A 14,234-nucleotide genomic window follows, 5' to 3' on the forward strand; every position below is an offset into this window, starting at 1 on the left:
CAAGGGGGTACTGCATATACAGCCTCCTTTTGTGCCTCCAGTGGCACCTTGGGATCTCAATGTAGTTTTGGGGTTCCTAAAATCACATTGGTTTGAACCACTCACCACTGTGGACTTAAAATATCTCACATGGAAAGTGGTAATGCTGTTGGCCCTGGCTTCAGCCAGGCGTGTCTCAGAATTGGCGGCTTTATACTATAAAAGCCCTTACCTAATTTTTCATACGGACAGGGCAGAATTGAGGACTCGTCCTCAATTTCTCCCTAAGGTGGTTTCAGCGTTTCACTTGAACCAGCCTATTGTGGTACCTGCGGCTACTAGGGACTTGGAGGACTCTAAGTTGCTGGACGTAGTCAGGGCCCTGAAAATATATGTTTCCAGGACGGCTGGAGTCAGAAAATATGACTCGCTGTTTATCCTGTATGCACCCAACAAGCTGGGTGCTCCTGCTTCTAAGCAGACTATTGCTCGTTGGATTTGTAGTACAATTCAGCTTGCACATTCTGTGGCAGGCCTGCCACAGCCAAAATCTGTAAAAGCCCATTCCACAAGGAAGGTGGGCTCATCTTGGGCGGCTGCCCGAGGGGTCTCGGCTTTACAACTTTGCCGAGCAGCTACTTGGTCAGGGGCAAACACGTTTGCTAAATTCTACAAATTTGATACCCTGGCTGAGGAGGACCTGGAGTTCTCTCATTCAGTGCTGCAGAGTCATCCGCACTCTCCCGCCCGTTTGGGAGCTTTGGTATAATCCCCATGGTCCTTACGGAGTTCCCAGCATCCACTAGGACGTCAGAGAAAATAAGAATTTACTTACCGATAATTCTATTTCTCGTAGTCCGTAGTGGATGCTGGGCGCCCATCCCAAGTGCGGATTGTCTGCAATACTTGTACATAGTTATTGTTACAAAAATCGGGTTATTATTGTTGTGAGCCATCTTTTCAGAGGCTCCTCTGTTATCATGCTGTTAACTGGGTTCAGATCACAGGTTATACGGTGTGATTGATGTGGCTGGTATGAGTCTTACCCGGGATTCAAAATCCTTCCTTATTGTGTACGCTCGTCCGGGCACAGTATCCTAACTGAGGCTTGGAGGAGGGTCATAGGGGGAGGAGCCAGTGCACACCAGGTAGTCCTAAAGCTTTACTTTTGTGCCCAGTCTCCTGCGGAGCCGCTATTCCCCATGGTCCTTACGGAGTTCCCAGCATCCACTACGGACTACGAGAAATAGAATTATCGGTAAGTAAATTCTTATTTTTTTCACAAACCAGAATACTGATAGCACAAATGGCCTAAATAAAATTATGAAAATAACTTTAACTTTTATGGCAAAAGAAAAGTTGAAATATTACTAAAAACACTTAAACTAATCAAGTTTTATAAAAAAAAAACACAAAAGAAGCCGAAATTAAGTAATGAATTACACATCAAGAGGCCAAACAAAACATATAATGTGTAAGTCTAAATGAACAAGGCTGCCACCTTCAAAAAGCTAAATTTCCCTAGCAAATTATTTTGAATATCGCACCTAGAATCTCGGGTAACACATGAAAAAAACTCATTGCATTGCAAAACAGTTTTACAGTCTAAGTTTTTGGCCAGTAAGTCATAGAAACTACTGAGATGAAATCTGGCTAATAATTGCACACCCCTGTAGTTTGTTAGGTACAGCATAACTTACATAATGCCAACAATACAAAGCTGACTAACATCCAGTGCTCAACAGAGCTTTTTGTTGGATGAGTCTGATTCATACAGTAAATAACTATAAATAAGTAAAAAGAGCAATTAGGAACTTAGAGCCTGATTCAGAGATAGAAGGAAATTCAATGCCGCATGCAAACAGCATTGAATTTCTGTCCAGTCTCTAGGTCGGGCCTGCAATAAACGTCTTATTAAAGGAGACGCCCCCTGCATGTAGCTGTGATTCCAGCAATGCGTCAACGTTGCAAGCCGGAATCGAACATCCCTGCAGATGGCCAGCTGAGTAAGCCTCAGCTTCCGCAGGTGGCCAACGGAAGTGGGGTCTGCGAGGCCAGGAAGTCCGCGTGGTGACACGCAGACCATGGACTCCCCTTCTAAGAAAACTGTAAGGACACCCTCTCATTTTCAACAATGCAGCTCTCCCTCCACCCCACAGGTTAAATACTGCCAGTCGGGATCCCGGCAGACACAATACTGACGCCGGAATCCCAACAGGGGGAGAAATGCTGCTGCATGATTACTTAGGATACAGGCTATTCTCCCTCTGTAGGTGTCCACGACACCCATAGAGGGAGAATATAACCTGTGGCGAGCGCAGCAAGCCACTGTGCCCGCAGCATGGCAAGTACAGCGAGTTCGCAAGGGGCTTTCTAGCGCTCGCCCCGCTGCCAGCATTCTGGCGGACGGGATCCCGCTGTCAGATCATGACAGTCGGCATCCCGTTTGCTGGCAAATAGTACGTATCCCCCCTTGCCTGTGGAAGAGAGGAACTGTGGGCGACAAATCAAGGTCTGTTTTACGCATGCGCAGAATGGATCTTGCGCAGCTGCAGATCCACAAAAATCGGGAATCTGTGTGTCCCACTCTGAATCAGGCCCTTAAATGGGTGATGGGTTTAACAAGAACAACATGGGAGACATATAGCAAATGCTCATAAGGAAAAAGAACAAAAACCCATCTAGAAAAACAAAGGAAGGACACTCATTTCGGATAAATTGTGATGCACAGTTATGGGTGCTATCAGCTTAATAATTTAGGATTCGGTTTAGCTCTCCCCTTTATGATTTGTCTCCTATGAGTCAACTATACCATACCATTGGTGACTGCGTACAGATGCCAGTTGCCTGTGGCTGCGTTATTATTGGAGAGTAATGGTGCTTCCCCACCGGTGTCTACAGTCATGTATCATGTGTTCCCCACGCCTCTCAGATCGTTACCTTATTTGTTTAGACCCTTCACTGTGTTCAAGCCATTGTATCTCATTTATTAGTGTCATGATCCCATCAGTATACAGGGCCATATAATATGTCAGCGAGTTTTAAATAAAAATCATTTGGGGAGGTTGGTTAAATGTGAATTATTTAAGGTTTCTTTGCCAACTGTATTTCAAACTGTGCACTTCAGCCCTTTTGTTTGTTTCTGACAGATCATTCCATACTCAGTTATTCTTTCCCCAAATATCATATTTGCTTTTAGCATCAGTGAATGAAAACCATGACTTGTACATGAAGGATTCTGTGTCTGCCACAGAGGTGGGCATCGGCCCATACATCACAGCAAAGGGTATCTCTCTAACCAACTTGATCACAACGGTAACTCCTGAGAAAAAGGTTGAGGAAGAGAAAGATGAGGAGGAAGAAAAGCGCAAGAAAGTAGAAGTAATCACTACTGTTACTACATTACGCCATGATACTAAGGTACTTACCCTTTCCCTGAAGTGGTATGGTTGTGTTTGTTTGCTGTAGATTTCTGTTGTTTAAAATTTGTGAGATACAGAGTTCCTACAGTAGTATCCTGTCATTCCATATAACTTTAATCATAACGTTACTTCAGATATGGAGCTAGCCTATTTTCCAATTGTAATAGTGATCTCTATTGCAATTCATGTGTGTCTCTTGGTTTCTTATAAATAATTTAGCTAAATATAAGCAAACATACTTTAGTCAATTGGTACTGTAGTTTATAGTTACTTCTAGCTATATATATATATATATATATATATATATTTATTTATTTTTATTCTAATTTGTATAGAATATGCAGTCATGTATGCTCAGTTATGTGCCGGGTCAGTGGTTTTCAGTGTGCAACAATTCATGATAAGGTGGGGGAACCATCCTGGACCTCAAAAAGTAACAACTGAGATAGCAGAACCATATAGAAAGCTGTTAGTGGGCATAAGGGAATTGCTAGGGGTTCGTAAAAGATGTCAAATTGCTTATTTGTGCAATTAAAAAAAAGTAAAAAATAATTTTAAAAAACCCTTTAAATTTAAATACGTCATATGATATTTTTATAAGGCTTGATAAATGTCAATTATTTTTGTTTCAATAAATACTTTCATTAGATTTGGATTGCATAAAAAAAATGAAAAAAGTTGATTTTGTGGTAATTTGAGGCCATTTTATTTTTAACCCCAATAAGGACGTAATTATTGGCCCAATTAAGCTACTTGAAAACTTCCTTTTGCCTAATTAGTCATGGGGTATGGGGGAGGAGGGTCCAAGGATTCTGAAGCAAGTTCGTTACCTACCTTTTCACCTGCTCAGGGGGTGAGCACAAAAACCCGCAATTTTGCAAGGAGAATGGAATGCAGGGTTGCAGTTGGATTTCAAATTGTATTCATGGTGCAAATTTGCTGTGCAAAAGCTTGCACAGTGCAAGTTTCACCTAATTGGAATGACACCAGTCCGTTTAGTTGGTTTAGAGTATTTATTATAATTATTATTATCTCCTATATATTTGCCTTATTATAATTCTGTGCCTGGCCCTCTAACGCTGGGCGGAGTCACAGTGGTGGGTGGAGTTACAGGCCTGGGTGGAGTTAGCAGCTCCTGCCCTGTCCTAGCACACCACTAGCAGAACGGAGCAGCAGCCACATAATCCACCCAACATCCCCACACAGAAGCCGCCAGGGGACACCACAGTGCCAGGTAACCATGGACACCCCAATGCCACCCGCACCAGACGCCCCCAAACCCACCCTCCACCAGCTCCCACATGCAGCCACTGACGGCCCAGACACCCCCACACCCCATGCATAACGATCCCACCCTCCGCACAAGCCCAGCATCTCCCCCAGCCATCTGCGGCACGGACGCGGTAGCCGGGCCCCGGTGCCCGCACCACGGCCGACCAAACAGCCGCAGGCCGCACCACCCCTCCCGCCCTCCACACACCACCAGAGCCAGCTCCCGCACTGCAGCCGTGGCTGGGACCCACTGTCCCGCCAGACGCCGTCTGCACAACGGACGAAGACAGTGAGGTTACAGGTCAGCATCACCCGCGCCTGATTGCCGCCGCCCGGACTGCACGTCACAGGGCCCCTGGGCTGCCGGCTCCACAGGCCAGAGACGGGGAGACAGCGCGCCTGCTACTGTGGACACTGCACCAACCTCACAGGTAAGAGAGACTGCACAGGCAGCACCGCGTCTCTGCGTCCCCTCCCTGCCGCTCCGCGCCCCCTCCCTGCCGCTCCGCATCCCCTCCCTGCCTCTGCGTCCCCTCCCTGCCGCCCGCCTCTCTGCGTCCCCTCCCTGCCGCTCCACATCCCCTCCCTGCCGCCCGCCTCTCTGCGTCCCCTCCCTGCAGCCCCGCGTCTCTGCGTTCCATCCCTGCCGCCCCGCATCTCTGCATCCCCTCCCTGCCACCGTGTCCCCGACCTGCCTCTGTCCCATCCCTGCCACCCCGCATCTCTGGACCCCCTCCCTGCCACCCCGCGTCTCTGTGTCCCCTCCCTGCCGCCCGCATCTCTGCGTCCCCTCCCTGCCACCGTGTCCCCTCTGTGCCGCCCCGTGTCTCTGCGTCCCCTCCCTGCCACCGTGTCCCCTCTGTGCCGCCCCGCGTCTCTGCGTCCCCTCCTTGCCACCCCGCGTCTCTGCGTCCCCTACCTGCCGCCCCGCGTCCACTCCATGCCTCTGCATTCCCTCCCTGCCGCCCCGCGTCTCTGCTTTCCCTCCCTGCCGCCCCGCATCTCTGCATCCCCTCCCTGCCACTGTGTTCCCTCCCTGCCAACCTGCCTCTGTCCCCTCCCTGGTGCCCCGCATCTCTGCATCCCCTCCCTGCCGCCATGTCCCCTCCCTGCTGCCCCGCATCTCTGCGTCCCCTCCCTGCCGCCCGCATCTCTGCGTCCCCTCCCTGCCGCCCGCATCTCTGCGTCCCCTCCCTGCCGCCCGCATCTCTGCGACCCCTCCCTGCCGCCCCGCGTCTCTGCGTCCCCTCCCTGCCGCCCGCATCTCTGTGTCCCCTCCTGCCACCGTGTCCCCTCCCTACCGCCCCGCGTCTCTGCGTCCCCTCTCTGCCACCCCGCACCTCTGCGTCCCTTCCCTGCCGCCCCGCATCCCCTCCCTGCCGCCCCGCATCTCTGCGTCCCCTCCCTGCCGCCCCACATCTCTGCGTTCCCTCCCTGCCGCCCCGCATCTCTGCATCCCCTCCCTGGTGCCCCGCGTCTCTACGTCCCCTCCCTGGTGCCCCGCGTCTCTGCGTCCCCTCCCTGGCGCCCCGCGTCTCTGCGTCCCCTCCCTGGCGCCCCGCGTCTCTGCAGGGGTTAAAGGGGTGCAGCCCCTTCCGACGGTGTGAAGAGCGCCCGTAGGGCGCGATGAAGCACCTAGTTAATATTATTAAGCATCAAAAGTATTCAGCAGAGTTGTAAAATGTAATAGATTACAAATAATGACATACATATACATATTAATGTATATTCTTATACTATCACAAAAGATGAAGGAGGTGCAGTTAATGGGAGCTTGCAAAGAAGATGTTGGACCAGTATACATAGGAGAGTGCAAGCACTTAGAAGAGTGTATTCATTGCCTGAATAATGAAGACTATTGCCTATGTACTATACAGAGCCCAATCCTTGCTGGTCAGTGTACAATATAATAATATGCCTCCAGTGGCCAGGTGTGCCATAGAAGACCCAGTTCCTGGTGGTCAGCATGAAAGGCAGAGTCCGTTGTCTTATAGCTAGTAGTAGTTTATTCCCTCCATCTGAGCTCCCATCATGTCTGGTCAACCCGGAATATTATCTGACAATATCTCAGTTTCCACTTGTTCACTGAACTCTGGCAGCCAAACTGGAGTTAGTGCTGGAGACAGAACACAATCAGCCAATATTAGAACATTCTATCAGAGTAATGAGGGAAATTAAATGGAGCTGCTACCAGCCTATTAGCTTAAAATATATTATTAAATAGTAGTACACTATCCCCTATTTACCATTTAATGCAGCACTAAGTAGATCTATCCTGTACTTGTATGTCCTTTTGTATATAACAATTTGGATCTGTTAAAGAGTTGAACGTAAGCCTTTTGTGCTGAGCATATCTTCACACTGCTGGAATTACGCATACACAAGTATGGGTGATACAGAGTCGCCTTTACACTTACAACCTGGCTGTAATACAGTGTTTTCACAGTGAGGGCGTGATGATGAAACTGCTGCTATGGAAAGTTGGACATAAGCGTAAATGTGCATATTACTGTACGTATCTTTTGCGCCTAGCATAGGGCTGATACACATGCGCACTGATGATGATGATGACTAGTATCAAAGTGTATAAGTGCAATCACACAGCAAGGTGCGCACAACTCTGCATATCGGGAAAAAAGGATGTACGCAGTGCCGGCTCACCAGTGCTTAATCTCCGTCCAACACTGCCTCGGGCGCACTAGTAATTGTGTAGTAGTACAGTTAATATACTGCAGTTCTTCTTGTAGTGTTTCTGCCTACATTTAAATTGTGTAAAGATGTATCATGTTATACATTTTACCAGTACAACTGTTGTAGAGCTGTCAAAGCTTTTAAAGCTGGGATTTATGTTTATTACACTGAGACATGAATCCAAGGGGGCTTATGTAATAGGGTCCGAGTTGCCGTAAGTGCGGGATGCCGGATGATCTCTTGACTTTTTCTTAAAGCAGCAATGATTTCCAAGGCATGGTTTTGCCTTGTAAATGATTTCTGCTTTAAAACAAAGTCCGAGATCGGCCAGACCCTATTACGTATTCCTAGCTTATTCAGTAACTGATCTGGGTTCAGTAGCATTTACTGTACAATGGGCAGTGCAGTGTCTTGTCAGATAATCCCTGATGAGATTGGAGATCCCCCAGGTCGCTTTGTCAGGAGCACAATATCTAGAATCCTAATAGATTACGGTTTGCTTTATATATTCTCAGTTTTGGCCACTAGCAATCTTGTGGCTTTTATAGGCTTAGGAAAGTTTTCATAAAAGTAATATCTTGTTTTTAGTCCCTAGAATATGTGAAGTATCAGGTACAGTATATTTCTGCACAGCCTTTGAGAAGGTAAAGTTATGTGCAGGATATATTTTACCATATTAGTTATTGGATAAGGGTAGGAGGAAATTCAAGTATCCGTAATGTATAACCAATGTGATTTCTAAAAGGAGTAGGACTTACCCTGCTGTAAATGGCTGTTACTGTGGTAACGAGTGTTATCCTGGTGACACCGCACCTCCCTCTTTGTCCTTAATTTCAAAACCTTTATTGTAATGATGATTATTATTATTATTAAGAACAGCTTAATACATATGAAATTGCTTACATCTATGGAAATGTATAAGTAGTATATCTTCATGCAGAAAAAAGTAGTGTTTTTAGTCTTGACAATTTTGTGTTTTAATAAAATGTCATCTGATGCTTAATGTAAATGACTTGTTTTCGTTTAGAGCTTCAAATAAAAGCAAGTCATTTGAGTTTAATACAATTGTACATGTAGCTGGTTAAACTTACATGTCCTGCCTCTTCAACTAACCTCATAGTTCTATTGATTTTGTTGTATCTTTTAAATTATATTAAAACTGCAGCATACAGATGTATCCTCATACACTATTGCTGCAGTCGCGCCAAACATCCCTTCCCGGCATGCCAGGTCCTGTACAACTTGAAATGTGTCTTACTCACACAGCTTCACGAGACTGCACTGATTCATTTGATATGCGACTCTTACATATTTTCGTGCGACTGAGTCCGAGGGACGGTTCTGCAGCCGTGCGCGATGCCGGCCAAACCTGGAAGTATTTTTAAAGGGGCAATCACTTATAAGGCATGGTTTTGCTTGTAAGTGACTGCCCTTTTAATAAAACATCGCAGTTTGGTCGGCATCCCGCACGGCTGCCAAACTTGTGGCTACATTACTTCCGGCCCAGAATCTGTCAATCACTGAAGTCTCTGGAAGCAATTTTGTTACATCCAGTTGCAGCTAAGATGCATATCTCAGCAAAAGAGATGCTACACTGCTCGGCGCGGCTCACTTGCTCCAGGCATCTATTGCTGCATGGCATATTGAAGCTAGGTGTAGAAGGACTCTTCTGAATATGTGTACAGTACTGACAGGACAGCTGACAGACTTTACTATTTGGTTACAGAAGCTACAGTGTCATATACGGTAATATATTCATTCTGTACTTGACTGATAAATTGGTTGTTGGGCATTTAAGCTTGAATTCAGCAGACATTTTTGCTTTTAGTGCTATCTGTAAAAAACTAGATAACTTGGTATTTCATTATTTTCAAATTGTTCCAAAATAAATGTGGTCCTTTGTTTTGCTTATTGGATAATGTATTATCTGCATGAATATGCGGCTATGCTTTTTAAATTGTGTAAATAGCAGAAATGTGCTGTAACAATAGCAACCAGTTAGTTATTCACCAATTAGACTTATTGGTCTAACTTGCACTATTCTCAATAAAGCTAATATACTCTATGCTCAGTAAAGCTAATTTCTTATTGGTTGCTATATGTTATAGCATGCTTGCAGAGCCAGATTAAGTCTTTGGGGGGGCCATATCTCTGGGAATGAAGCTGGATCGAGGTCAGACAGAATGGAGGCTGGTCAGAGGATGAGGTGGTGGAGGCAAGATTGGGATAGTACCAGATAGGACCAGTGAGCCTTGGTCACCCATGATCCTGTCATCGGTTCACTGGTTGTCCTTTCTTGGACAACTTTTGATAACCAAAAAAAACCCACTTCTGGTTTGCTTTTTTCTTTGGTTGTTGAGATAGCTGGCTCCACACACTGCGGTGACTGCGCCATATGCCTCTTCCAACATTATTATCTGTCGATGTGCCCGGCTAAGTGCCCGCTGCCTCCCCTGGGTTGGCTCTTCTCTGCAGCCTGTGCGGCGTCTGCTGGCCAGTCTTTTTGACTACACTGAGAGCCTGCGCAGACAAAGGCTTTGAGTTAGTATCCTTCACACCGTGTACAGCCGCCGGCAGCACTGCACTGCATCGCATCACGGATCTGATCTTTGTGGGGGTGGCATGGGGCCCTCTCAGAGAAGGGTGGGATGGAGGTATGTACCACTTAATCTGGACCTGCATGCTTGTGCTATTTACCCAGTTTAATTATTACAGTGATTCCCAACTTAGGTCCTCAAGTCACACTAACATGCCATGTTTTAGTGATATCCATGCTTGAGCACAGATGTTAAATCAAAATAATTGAGATACTAAGTAAGTCACCTGTGCTCAAGTATGGCTAGCCTTAAAATTTGGACTGTTAGTGTGCCTTTAGGACCGTGGTTGAGAACCCCTGAATTATCAAATCACTTTATAGAGCATGCAGTCTTATGATGTATCTACTGTTAAGCAATGTTCTAGATGTGTGGGCACACTTCATACAAAGAGCACAGTGTTTTCGTTGGTGTTGCTAATAATAAATAATTTGTGTGCTAAATGATATCAAAAACTGATGTGTGTGTTTCTTCCAAAGCTCACATGTACCAAATTGCATCTGCATTTCTTGTTGCACATTGCTCTTCTGCTGAAGGATGTCAATACTGTTAAACAATTTTATATAAATAAATGTAGACTTGAATCTTGCATGAACAATACAGTGCTGATTTTGCTCAGTAGGTGTATAGTTGATTAGGAGAGCTAAGAAATTGTTATGATTTTATGTTAACTATTATGCAGAATACCATCTAACTAATCGCAGTTTTCTTTTTGTCCTTTTGATCTTACACCTTGTTTGCTGCCTTCAGCCATCTTGTTTTGCAACTGACTCATTTCATTCCCCTCCATCCCCACGTTCTAGCCCCTCTGCATCTTCAATACGTTTGCGTAGGAGATGTAAGGAGAACGCTCGTATATCATTGGGATGTGAGCCAGTTGCAGACATGGTTCAGATGTCCAATGAGCCTGAGTGGGACTCTGAGCAAAAAGGGAGGTTATACCCTGATGAAGACGAGATAGCTATGAGCTATAAGCAGCAAGCTGGCAGAGGCGGGACGCTGTTTTCCTTCTCCTTGCATCTTCCAGACTCATTTCCCTCTCTCTTGGATGACGACGGTTATCTTTCCTTCCCTAACATTTCTGAAGCCAATTTCCTGCCTGAAAATTTGCAACATTACCTTCCAATCCAGTCACCTTCCCTCGTTCCATGCTTCCTTTTCATCTTTTTCTTTCTGCTCTCTGCCTCTTTCTCTGTGCCATATGCCCTCACGCTCTCCTTTCCTTTGGCTATGTGCCTCTGCTACCTGGAGCCCAAGGCGGTCTCCTTGAGTGCCTCAGTTGACAATGACCTGAGTGACAGTTCAGATGATGAGGTGTGTACCTCGGCATAGAACACATATGACTTTTAGTGTGTTCAGTGCATTAATTCTAAACAGTGCTACAGTGCTACCATACTGGTCCAACTTTCAGAGCCTCATTTATGTCTGCTTGCTAATATTTGGAAGTTTTGTCCTTAGGCCACAAGGGTTAGGCACAACATATGAAAATAATATCTATTTTTTTTTATTTTTTTATTGTGTGGGTTTATTTAATTTTATTCTTTGTACTCTTATGAGTGGGTAGATTGTAGTTATATAATGTAGATATAGTTCTTTAAGAGTTAAAACTATATTTAAACTAATAAGCAGTAATGAATACATATAATAGGTACTGAAAGAGAAAAATTAATGTTTTACTATAAAAAGCCTAATGCAGGACAGGTATACAGTATTAAGTTAATGGTTTTCATACTTTAAATTTATATACAGTAGGTAGTATTCAAATGATATATCACGCCCAATCTCCTTTCTATAGTGATCCCCATTATTGAGCATATTGCGCCCATAGTCATCAGCTTTAGCTGCGTAAAGGGTTGGGCGCCCTCACTACCCCAGGGGTAGCAAGCTGAAATGATAATACCCCGCCCATCAGCAGAAACAGAACGGGTGTGGAAGGGGGTGAAATTAATTGAATACCACCCAGTATGTCATAAAGTAGAGTCTAATTTCTGTGCACATTATAAATCCGAAAAAGGTATCTCTGTGCATCCAATGCTATTGGTTATGTTTCTGATCAATAACTTGTATAAAGATTTGTATTGATTATAGAAACAAATAAAGCAACTTCATTAATAGGAGTTATTGCTACATAATCTAGTGGTAATAGAAAATATTAAAAAATTCATATTGGAATATCAGTTGTAAATTTGTCCCAAATAAAACCGCCAGTTTAGATGAGCATTTCCACATAAACGTAGCTTGTGCCTGATCCTTATTATCCATTGTGTATTACATAATGCATGTTCTGTGTCTGCCATGTCTGCATTACATTGGCTATATACATTGTCAAAGCCAGAGGTGTTGTGTAAGTCATTTTGTAATCCCAGAGCAGCCTATGCATGACGAGCCGTGTTCAGTTTGTTACAGAATAGTCAGATAATACAAACGAATGGAACAGATATTTATTGAAATACACAGCTTTTTAAACTATGTGCACATTATTGTGACATACCAGTAACCATGAAATGTAGTTCTTTTTCCTATGTAGAAAATAACAGTCTTTCAGAAATAATTCAGGGTAGTTTAGCATGTTCCCAATTTTGTTGTTGTTGTTGTAATTTGCCTTATTGGTAATGCAGACAAATTGGGCAGCTATACCAAAACTGTTACAAATGAGGAGCTGAAAGTCAGACGGCTGTTATAGTAGTTCTAAGAATATCTTACACCCAAAAAAATAATAAAAAAAAATAGAATGATATAAGAACAGATTATCATTAATATGGGGAATATATTATTTACAGCTAAGCATTTTGAGATCAGTATATACACATATTTACAAATATTCTTAAGAATTATGTCCATTTACGACATACATAGTATATTTGTACACAAAACTGAATGATCTCACAGAATGTATATGCCTTGCGTATTCCTCAGAATCTGTTCTGTTTGTGTTGTTTTGCTTTTCTTTTTTGTTTGCTATTCTTTGCTACTGTAATCTACAAGGGGCTGTGGTGGTGAGGAGATTATTGTTACATTCTCACAACATGGGTTTATTCTTTGTTCCCGCTTGCATTTTGGAATCTGTATCTTGTAAAACAAAATAGACTGACAGTGAACAGACGGATACAGCAGCTGATGGTGAAACTACTGCCACTGAGGTGTGTAGAAATCCGGAGTCTATTCCCAAATGTAGTGATTGTGGTTCCAGCTCATGACTCGAGGCATTTTTAATCTTTTAATGCTCTTGGTGTACAGTATATGTCATTTTCTATTGTCAGACCAAAATGTATTGTTCATAGTTGTTCTTAAAATATAACTTTGTAAAAAAAAAAATAGAAAAATATTCTTTCCTTGCATGTTTTAGTTATAAAGGGCCCACTCTTGCCCACTCTTTCATTGTTCATATTTAAAATGTAATTAGAAGTGCGTTTTCAAACATTGATCTTAATTTTCCTAATACCCTGAAAAAAGAACAAAGATTTTTACTATATTTTCTGCATACTAATGCTGGGTACACACCTGCAAATAAATTCTGCAGACCTGATAATCGCTCTGACCTGACAGAGGAATAATTGGATCAGTGTGCTCCCATACACACTAAGCAATTTTTACTTCAGTGTGTGCTGTCTTCAGAGGGATGTCAGGAACCAGATAGCGTGTGCAGCATATCGGATCCCGACCACCTGATCTGACCGATGCAGGAGTGTTTGAATCCGTTTATCTGCTAATGATCGTGCATACACATCAGGGCTGCCCTCATAAATTTGGGGGCCTGGGACTGACATAATAGGTGGCCTACTCCCCGCCATTGTCTGCAGCTATGCACACTATCTGCAGGGGTTTAGTATGAAACACCTACAATCAAAATCCCGACAACAATTGACCGACGGTCAAAATCCCGGTAACGTCAAAATACCGACATTTTAAATGTCGACAGGTCAAAAAGTCGACATGGTTTTTTCAGTGGGTTTTTGGTGTGTATGTCGAGATAGATCGACATGGACACCGTGTAAACTGCGCTCGCCATGCTTCGGGCACACTATTATATTCCCCGTCCAGGTCCACTGGGATGGTAAAGTATGAATAAGTTGATTTCAATGAAAAACTCATGCCGACTTTTTTGACCTGTCGACATTTTAAATGTCGGAATTTTGACCTTGTCGGTATTTTAAATGTTGGCATTTAGACCATGTCGGGATTTTGACCCTGTGATGATTTTGACCTTCGGTCAATGGTTGTCGGGATTTTGACTGGCGGGATTTTGATTATAGTTAAATTGACCACATCCCATCTG

At 44.1% G+C, this 14,234-nt stretch overlaps 1 protein-coding gene across 14 annotated transcripts in view; it reads left to right on the plus strand.

The window, feature by feature from the left end:
- Positions 1 to 14,234, plus strand: part of EPB41L3 (erythrocyte membrane protein band 4.1 like 3) — a 346,176-nt gene that overhangs the window by 278,166 nt on the left and 53,776 nt on the right. For 8 of the 14 annotated variants that reach the window (XM_063923517.1, XM_063923521.1, XM_063923520.1 and 5 more), the window contains exons 12-14: positions 3,179 to 3,399; positions 10,709 to 11,272; positions 13,045 to 13,098. In XM_063923517.1, the coding sequence (XP_063779587.1) occupies positions 3,179 to 3,399; positions 10,709 to 11,272; positions 13,045 to 13,098 (839 nt within the window). The remainder of the gene's footprint in view (positions 1 to 3,178; positions 3,400 to 10,708; positions 11,273 to 13,044; positions 13,099 to 14,234) is intronic. The other 6 variants (XM_063923524.1, XM_063923528.1, XM_063923526.1 and 3 more) reach the window with 2 other exon arrangements.

The sequence above is a fragment of the Pseudophryne corroboree genome, chromosome 5 (assembly GCF_028390025.1).
Source record: "Pseudophryne corroboree isolate aPseCor3 chromosome 5, aPseCor3.hap2, whole genome shotgun sequence".
Lineage (NCBI taxonomy): Eukaryota > Metazoa > Chordata > Amphibia > Anura > Myobatrachidae > Pseudophryne > Pseudophryne corroboree.